General features: G+C 35.1%; 1 protein-coding gene across 1 annotated transcript; it reads left to right on the top strand.

Moving 5' to 3' along the window:
* Positions 1–6,012: 6,012 nt before the first annotated feature.
* Positions 6,013–6,889, top strand: LOC145785916 (alpha-tocopherol transfer protein-like). Its single transcript, XM_082597611.1, has one exon. It carries the CDS (start codon positions 6,013–6,015, stop codon positions 6,847–6,849), a length of 837 nt encoding a protein of 278 aa, XP_082453737.1. The 3' UTR covers positions 6,850–6,889.
* The last annotated feature ends 3,296 nt before the right edge of the window (positions 6,890–10,185 follow it).

Genomic DNA, 10,185 nt, shown 5'->3' on the forward strand with positions numbered 1-10,185 from the left:
CTGCGAACAGCGGACTTCGATTTTGAGCTATTTTTTCTTATGATCTTTTCAGCGTGAAAATTTTAAAATGATTGCGGTAAATGTTTGCAGAAACAGCGATCAGCGAGGGTTAGGGTAAGAGCATAGATTACTAGGGTAAGGGTTAACGGAAACTGCAGAAAAAATTTGCGGAAACTGCAATCAGCGAGGGTTAGAGCATACATTACTCTATGGTTAGGGTTAGCAGAAACTGCGGAAAAATGTTTGCGGAAACTGCGATCAGCAGACTTCAATTTTGAGCTATTTTTTCTCTCGATCTTTTCAGTGGGAAAATTTTAAAATGATTGCGGAAACTACGATCAGCGACTTCGGCTTTTTTAATTTTTTTTTTCTCGATCTTTTCAAGGTACGAACTGACTGTCCGAACTGTTCAAGGTACGAACTAGGTTGCATCCATCTCAAGGCCCGATTAACCATGAGGCACACGAGGCACAGGCCTCAGGCCCCCTGGTTTTGGGGGCCCCCAATTTTTTTTTACATTAGCACCGTAAGCGTCAATACTTTTATAGGTTTCAAGCAATGCCGTGTCAAGGGGGCCCGGACCCCGGGCCCACCATCTCAGGGGGCCCACAAATAATAGATTTTTGCGTTTCAGTAATTTTTTTTTTTTGAGTTGCTAAAGTTCACTGCATGTACTTGTCCATTAAGAAGATGGTTTAGGCCCTTATTATACTAAAATATCGCAAATTTGGGCCCTATTATACAAATTTGGGCCCTAACTACACTCAAACATCTCTAAAAACACCATCTAAAAACAAAGTTAAAATGCGATAATGTTAGTAACATGATCTGCAGAAATGTATTTAACATATAACAGGTTGGGTGCAATTGAATATATGAATTCAAAAAGGGCCCAATTGCCACAAAGTGTTTTTGGCACAACTGTTTTAATTATTTTGGTCATTTACTTTTGTGGTGAAACTTCGATAATGATTATATGCTTAAACATACTGGTAAGAAGCATCATACCTAAAAAGTTCACTCAGTGAGGATTCTGTGGAGAAACTATAGAGAAGTTGAAGTGCAATTGCTGTAGTTGGGCCCATTTCAAAATCAATGGAAAAATGAATAGGGTGTTTTTTATGTGTTTACCAATATGTTTGAACATTTGGCTGTTTCTTTTAAGTATCATTTAGAACAGGGCTTCCCAAACTTTTTTGCTCGCGACCCCTTTTAATCTCCTAAAATTTTCCGCGACCCTTTACAGTTGACATGATAAACAGTGCGAAATATACATTTGTGGTATTTATTAAAAGGCTTAATTCGAACGAAACTAGAGTAGCATCAAGCTACCGATACTCGAAACCTGCTACTTTACACGTAGCCTATTGGAAACAAAACACAACTGAAAACACATTTATGCAGTGCGATGAGTGCGACTGCTTTCTGCTGCAAAGCAAATCCTGTCGTTGCACAATGTATGTTACTGCTGGTCTCAAGGCGGTTTCAATGTTGCTTAGTTTCGAACGGTATTTTCTTGCGATTGTCGTCAACTTTAATAACGTTGACTCGCACAGACGCGTGAACACAAACGGCAAGAGTGCAGTCCCCGCTGAGTGAGATTATTAGGTTTATAAATATTCCGCTTTAACCAGACAAAAAGTGTAAAACTTTTCCAGAAAATTCAAGCCGCAACGTAGAGTCAGAAAATAGATCAGTTATTCTTGAGATTTGGAAGAGAGGTGCTCGGTATTTTGTTTTTGTATTGCAAATAGGTTTTGGATCCAATCTAATTTGGCATTGTTTAATTCTGGAAGAAAATACTTTTAAAACTGTTTCAACAGATTTGACAAGTGGTCGATAACCACAGGCTTAAACTTTTGGTTCCACATCACTGTTAGTCAAAAACTCTACAGTAGATGAAAAAATTTCAAATGAATCATTTTCAACTTCTTCTTTCTGGATGATTAAATTTTCAACGAACGCTTTAAGTTTTTGATTTCTTGATTTCAATGTAAAAACATTGGTGTTTTTTTCCTTCGATGGATAAATTAAGTTCTTTCCATTTTTCAAGCAAATCTCACAAATACAGTAGCATAATTTTGAAAGTCAAATGTCAAGATCAAAATGTCAATGACATTTGACTTATTGCAGAAATGATGGACCAAGTTTGATTTTTTTCCGTTGGAAAAACCACGACTTCAATGCATTTTTAAAGTTTTGTTTTCGAGAGCCATCTTACTTCACAATGCAGTAAAAGGGAAGAACTCTCATCACATTTTACCCCACCATATAAACTTGCAAAAATACTGGTATTGAGTGCGCGACTCTTAATAAAGTTAATATTTTCACAGCAAATTTACACAATAGCATTTCGATGAGGATACGTTTTTTTTTTAGCTAGGTCTCGCAATGAATCATAGCCTATAGTGTATAAATGTCTACTGTAGGCCTATCATTCGCAAATTGCACTTTTGCATGAAACCCAGCTGTATGTCCTGTCATTGCAGAAGCTCCCTCAGTAGACATGCCAACATAGTCCTTCCAAATAGCTCCACTTCCGTGCAAAAATTGATGAAATTATCGCTACCGTTCATTTTTTTTAACCAGCTTTCAATTGATTCGATTAGTTTTACTTTTTCAATGTTTAGCTACTAGCATGCAGTCCTCAAGCTAGCCCATTATACCAGGGCTAGGCCTATTTACGCAGAATCTACAAATCATTTAAAAGTAATGTTTTGAACAGTTACATCAGTTTTAACAACTGCGTTGTAAAATAAACGTTTGAAAAGTACCATAGGATAATTATGCAGTATTTTATGTAAAATTGGTATACTCTCTGCGACCCCTGAAGTTTGTTACGCGACCCCGCAAGGGGTCGCGACCCCCAGTTTGGGAAGCCCTGATTTAAAAGACATTGAAAGAAATCGGAAAGCACAAATAGTGAAATAAAAAAAAAAAAAACTGGAGGGCCGTTTTGAATTCACATATTCAATTTCTTTTCATGGAAAGAAATCGGAAAGCACAAAAAGTAAAATAAAAAAATGGGGTTGGGCCCTTTGTGAATTCACATATTCAATTTATTTTCATCAATAAAAGTGTTTTTTTTTTAATTGTTAGCTGTAAGCAAAATAGCATTTCAGATAGTTTAATTATCATTTCATTTTTAACATTTACAATACCGTAATTATAAATATCCTTGACTAGTGATGTTGCAAGCAGGAAAAATCTGTCCTGTACTTTTAGCAGAAACGTTCTTCTGTATTTACTTTTTCTGAATATATGCACATGAAATTGCTCTTATCTTCAAATACCTTATAAGCCTGGCATATCCCATGTTGTACGGTACAAAACAAAAATCATTCTTAACACAAGGGACCTGTTTATTTTTGCCACTAACCTAAGCTACCATACCCTAAAAACTTTAATTAACTTGAATGCCTACATTAAATTATGAAAGCTTTGCCTTGGAATGAAATAATGTTGAATAAAAATAATTGAACACCTGATCCTCAAAATGCTTTACACTGCTTTTGTTTACAAATTACAATTACAATGTTTTTACCTTGGTTGACAGAACAAGCAATGTTGCCAGATAAAACATAAAAATGGTGAAAAACAATAATGTTACCAGATGACCAAATTTGAATGGAAATTAATAATGTCTACAGTTTTGGTTTTATCCTCAGATTTTATCTGCGCGGTACCTGGCGGCAAAGTTCAAACAGTCAAAATTTTGTACGATGGTAGCCTATTAACCCGTCGTGACCGATATGTTTGATATGTTCCATTGCCAGTATTTTTTTTATTAGAAATTGTTAACACTTTTGGCTTTCATTCCGAGCAAAGGTGTAGCTAAGAAATGATAGACCTGTGTTTGCGATTACTTACACTTGTGTTGTTTTCTAAACTGGTGAGAAAGTCCATTGACATGAACCACATTTCCATGTCGGTGCAGTGAAAACATACACAATATTATAGGTCTGCTTGACGATAGAGGGCCCAAAATTATTCTGGCCCACAAAGGGTTTAACACAGCACTGGTTTCAATGAACCATTAATAAACTCTGCTAGTTCAAATTCAAGTGTAGCCTATATTTTGCTAGTGTTTCCAGTCAATTTCCAATCTGTTAGAGAGATTTTCCATCCAATAATTTTTGTAACAAATATAAGAGTGTTCATACTGTTAGAAAGTTGTAGATAAATTGGTTAAATTAATATTTATGAAGTTATAGTTTTGCTTGAACTATTTGTTAGCCTATAATTTCATCATTCGCAGAGACTACATGGCATTGCATTGAAAGCGATTGCCAACAGGGGCCCCTAAACTTAGCTGTGCCTTGGGCCCCCGTGAGCCTTAATCAGGCCCTGATCCATCTAAGGGCGCAACCTAGTTCGTATCTTGAACCATTCGTACAGTCAGTTCGTACCCTGAAAAGATGAAGAAAAAAAATTAAAAAAGTCGAAGTCGCTTTTGCGATCAGCTTTTTATTGTTGAACTGTATAGTAGCCTATAGTTCATAATGAGCTAGCATAGCATTATTAGTTTTCCAGTGTTAGTTTTCCATTACGTTTGCAATAGAAGTTATGGGCCCTGAAAATAGCAAAATTTGCTATACGCTACCCCCAAGTCAAAAACGAGGGTGTTTCTCGAAATTTAAATGACCGCCATGGACAAACCCTTTGAAATATTGATCTAAAACTTGGGATTCTTTCGTTTGGTAGTCTAAGGCATAGTATGACAACATTTCACCAAATCTGAGAGGTATCATATTTGAGATATCTTTATATTGCCTGTTTTCATTTGAAATGACCCTATTTCTCGTTTTTTCAAGCTCGATGTGGACCTGGTAGAGTTCATCCAAATTTCGTAATATTTTACACAATTGATTTTTTCTAAAGGTAGTACAACTTTAATATACTGCCATGAGAAAATTTTTTCATGAAGGGGGCTTGATGCACCCTAATATCTATTATGACACAAGTTTGTGCATGTGCATTGTTGGTATAGTAAAAAAAAAGCTCTATCAAGTGTTTATTGAATAGAGCTATTTACATGAAAATAAACTTCTATTTTTTTATTTACATGACTTTTCTTGTAAAATAATCTATTGTCAAAGCCTATAGCCTACTGTATCAACAAAATTGATTAATTGCATATTGGTGTAAATTGCATGAACTGTTTCATTGCATATACTTCCTAAATTCTAGAACATTGGTAATCAAGTAATCACACAAATGAAGTGCATAAAACAACTTGGTAAATCAACTATGGTACCGTATGTGATCTTGCGTCTTTACTTAAAACAATCAAAAGTGGGAAAAAACTAACTGGAAGAGGTGATCTAGTAGTATGACACTTCCTCAAATGGACGATCAACCCAACACAGAAAGCAATCACTAAAAAAAAACAATTCAATAGCCTAGCTTTTTTCTCAAGTCTGAACCTTAAAACATTTGACCAGGCTAACACTCACAATAGTATTTTCAATAAAATGTAATTTATATCATAAATTAAAATAAATTAAATTTGATTGAAATACTATAAGTTTCAGACTTGAGAAAAAAAGCTAGACTGTTGATTTGTTTTCTTACAAAGAGATATTCTGTCAGATTTTGTCACATTGGCTTTTGCTATGTTATTATTCAAGTCAGGTAATGAAGAAGCTGCATTGACTGCATCGAAACGTTTGTCAATAAATTATACGAGTTTCCAAACCTGGCTGAATTAATTTAATTGTTGCGCATGATGGTTGAAATTTTAATTTAATGATCTGGAAGGCAAGGAGTTTAACCTTTGTTTACTTTTCATTACATCAATATGTACATTGTGTTTCTAAGAAACAGTCATGTGCATATCTACATTCGACATTATTATTCAATGACTGTTTTATTATGTATATATATATATAATATAGTTCAAAGCACTGTGTTAAATTGAAGATGTACTCAATATGCTGTTTTCAAACTTACTGACTATATTACTATGATGTAGGTGTTTTTCATGATTGAAGCATATTAGTCTTTGAAACAATGAGTGCCAATGAAAGATACACTTGTAAATTAAATCTTGAAGACCTTGAAAAGGCCATCAAGGAATTGCATGAACCTGAAGACAACAACGAGCGACTGGCAAGGATCGATCAGCTCCGGGATTCGTTTGTCAATAGTGACCTAGGCTTGAATTTAGTTCAAGACAATGATGCTTTTATTTTAAGATTTCTTCGAGCTCGCAAGTTTGATCATAAGAGGGCATTGCAAATGCTGATTAACTATCATAAGCAAAAACTCAGTTGGCCTGAAGTGTTTGATAAAATGATGAATCCCACTTCTCTGCAGCCCATCTTTGATGGTGGTTGTTTTCTTCCATTAGATGGCAAAGCTGTTGATGGTTCCTTGGTTTGCATTGGACGCATTGGAAAAGTTGAAAAGATGCAGCTAGCAGATTTTCTTGCTGTTGTCACCTTATCTATTGAGCATCTCCTTGATGAAGAAAGAAACCAAATTTATGGCGTCACGATAATTCATGATTTGGGATATTTTGGTATGAACATTGTCAAACAGATGGGCCCGTCAGTAGGAAAGCGTTTCATTGGTTGGTTGCAAGACTCAATGCCTATGAGAATAAAGGGGCTACACATGTTAAATGAGCCAAGGCTATTTGATGTCATATTTGCAATTCTTCGCCCATTCATGAAGGAAAAGATGAAACAGCGACTAGTGGTTCATGGCAGCACGTTTGATAAATTACACAACACCATTGATGCCACTGTGCTGCCTCCAGCTTATGGTGGAAGCGGACAAGAATTAGATGGAGATCTTTCTAAGAAATGGAAGCATGTAATACTTGGTCAAGATGCAAGTGTTTAATGTAAAAGTTTTGCATTTCATCATCAGTTTGCAAAATTAAACGTGGCTATTATATTACAACTATGCACTTCAGTCATAGCTATGTAAAAAAAAACAAAAAAAAACAGACTACAGTGATATGATATTTAATAATTGCACTAGGAATTTATTATACTTATCTAAGCCATCTATAAGCCTCATTCATTTTTTTGTGTTTTTACACACATATTATTTATCCACTCTGCCTACCTAACTTTGTTTTTAGATAATTTTGTCTTTAGATATGATGATCATTTGAAATTATTACTTTAAATTGAAAGTTTTCTGATGCACAATATGTTTTTAAAGTTGTTTCCGCTACAGTATTTAGTAGAAAATATATATAAATACATAATTTCAATACAACTTTTGATGAAGAATAATGTTCAATTGTTCAAATTCCAATTTCCTTTATTGCAAAACTTATTTATTGTTCCCAACTCCAAGAAATAATACTTTACTGGAATGTGTTTAAGAAGCAAGCATTTGATGGCAAATTGTAAATGACCTTTAGTGAATATTTTTCCATTGGTATTTCACTGTATTCAAAAGATTTTTATTTAACATGTTTTTAAAAAGGAAATGCATAGGTAGTTAAACTTTACACAATTACCTTTGTTCTTCCCTTTGTTGCTTCTCATTGTCTCTGTGAGTCTGGTCTATCATTGTCTGTTTGAACATGTTGAACTTCATTCATGTGAAAGCAAAATATGCTCTACGTGTAAGTTCCACAGATAGAATGAAACTGTCCTGAGATGATCTCATTTTTTAAAGCCTGCAGGTGAAATGACGGAGCGACTCAGTTTCCCCCTACGCACCTTTATTGTAGTTTGTAGTTTTAAATCACTATTATACTGAATTATGTAATTTTCTTATAAAAACTCATGTGTCTGATGTGTTGTAGATGGTGGGATCATTACCTAACTTAATTAGGAAATGTAGATGTTGTATTTTATTGCATTAAAATCTCTTCAACATTCTATTACATCTTGCCATAATGTCCATCTAGTCCAGTGGTTCCCAACCTTTTTGTTGTCACGGACCCCTTTAGACAAATTATAAATTCTGTGGACCCCTACCTAAATTTTGCCTGAAACTCAATTAACATACTATTGACTATTGTAATAATTATGCTACTCAACTACTGTAGGCTATTGTGTCATATTGCATTACTGCTATGACTCCTGCGGCAAATATCAGGTTAAACAGTTGCTCAAATAAGAAAATGAATGAATTGTTCAAGAAATGTCAGCAGTATGTTTCTCGGTAGCCGGTTTGTAGCAAGAATTAACAGCGATAGACACGTGTTTCGCCCATGAGGCTGGGCTCATCAGTATCGCACCGTATTCTTGCCATAAATGACAAAATGTCAAATTCACAAATGTCAGCAGTATTTGAATATTAAGGTGACCCAAAGTGCCATGTCGAAACTTTTTAACGTATGCAAATTTAATGAGAGGGCTGTTGTTGCCTTTACTGAACTAAAAGACTGAACTGTGGTTGAGTTTTTGACAATGCAACATGCATGTCATCTTCAACGTCCAGGCGATTTCGATGTTTAGTTTTTATTGTAACAAGAGCTGAGAATCCTGCCTCGTAAAGGTAAGTGGTTATGAATGGTAACAAAACAATAATCGCTTGCTTTGCCAAGAATGGGTACTGGGTAGGTTTGCAGTTGTGAGCACCAAAATTCTTCCACAGGTTTTGAATGAAATTCAATGCGTAATAACTCTTTTGATCTCAAATCAATTAGGTCATCTTTACTGAGATCGTCATTGCTAATGATATTTAAGTCAAAAAGAAAAGGATTTCGAATCCATGTTTCAACTTCGTTCGGCAGGTGTTCTTAATTAAAATAACGTTGAAACGAGATTTGCAGGGTTTCCAAGTGTGCGTAAAATTTTTCTCTCGTAGCGATCAAAAGAGTACATTTGAGTTTCATCCATCAAGATAAGATCTTCTAACATTGGAAAGTTAGCGTAATTACTTGCTTCCAATCTGCGTTTCCAAACCGGCAACTTGGCTAAAAACGCTTTCAGTTTTTCAGCTGCATCAATTATTGTCACAACTGGTCCTTGAATGCCACGATTAACATTGTTAATATGACCGAAAAAATCGGCTAAGTACTAAGTAGGCCATGCCGTATAGAAAACTTTTACTCTCAAACAATTTTGAGTTGAGTTGATACCTCATTTTTTAGCTGCTGCAGTCGTTTTAAAACTTCTCCTCTAGATAACCAACGTACCTCAGAATGATACAAAAGTACTTCGTAATCTGACCCTACTTCTTGACAGAGCGCTTTAAAAGTACGGTGGTTTACAGCTCTGCTTTTGATGAAATTAACGACTTTCACGCAATTTGTCAGAATTTCTTTGAGACTTGCTGGTAAAGTTTTTGCTGCTAAGGCGTACCTGTGCAAGAAGCAATGGATAACAACCACGCGAGGAGCTTCGTTTTTTAATAAAGCAGCAAATCCGGATTTGTTCCCGAGCATAGCTGGTGCTCCATCCATGCATATAGAACAAAGTTTCTTTTTCCAATCAAAATTTTGTTTCACAAAAAATTCTTTCATCTTTCCAAATATATCACTTACTTTGGTAGTTTCCAAAAGAGGCTCACAAAACAAAAACTCTTCTTTCATTCTTTCACCATGAACATAACGCACAAAGACCAAATTTTTACCAACCAATTTCTTGCATTTAAAGAGAGAAATGAAAGTAAAAAGATCGCTTTTCGTTTTTTTTTTCAAAATTTATCAAGGTCATCACGGACCCCCAGATGCTTTCTCACGGACCCCCAAGGTGTCCGCGGACCCCAGGTTAGGAACCACTGATCTAGTCAAACAAATACACTGTGGGCAGTTTTAATGAATCGGCTCTGGTCAATTCGTTCAAGAAAGTCTTGATCTTTTCCACATTAACTGCGAAAGTTGTGTTGCCACCGACCATATCTACCTTATAGATTTTGTTTTGAAGTGGATGTTTAGTTTCAATTTTAAATCTGCATTTTTATTCTCTTCTGGAACGATAATATATATATTATTTACTGTTGTGTTGCGCATAAACAATTGGCTTTCTGTCATACAAATGCTGTACTCATTTTATTTCCAACCTTAATTCTTTGTGCATCACTTTGTTGGACATACTTTACCTCAATGGCAATGCTATACAATTCCGATTTGCAAACGTTCTGTTATCATTTTTATATATATTAGTTTTAATTGTCACTTCACAACCTGTATCTTCTGTGAAACTATATATTAGATAATTATATAAGTTCTTTCATTTGTTGTCTCAAGAAAAAAAGTTTTTATCATTG

The sequence above is a fragment of the Aplidium turbinatum genome, chromosome 16 (assembly GCF_918807975.1).
Source record: "Aplidium turbinatum chromosome 16, kaAplTurb1.1, whole genome shotgun sequence".
Lineage (NCBI taxonomy): Eukaryota > Metazoa > Chordata > Ascidiacea > Aplousobranchia > Polyclinidae > Aplidium > Aplidium turbinatum.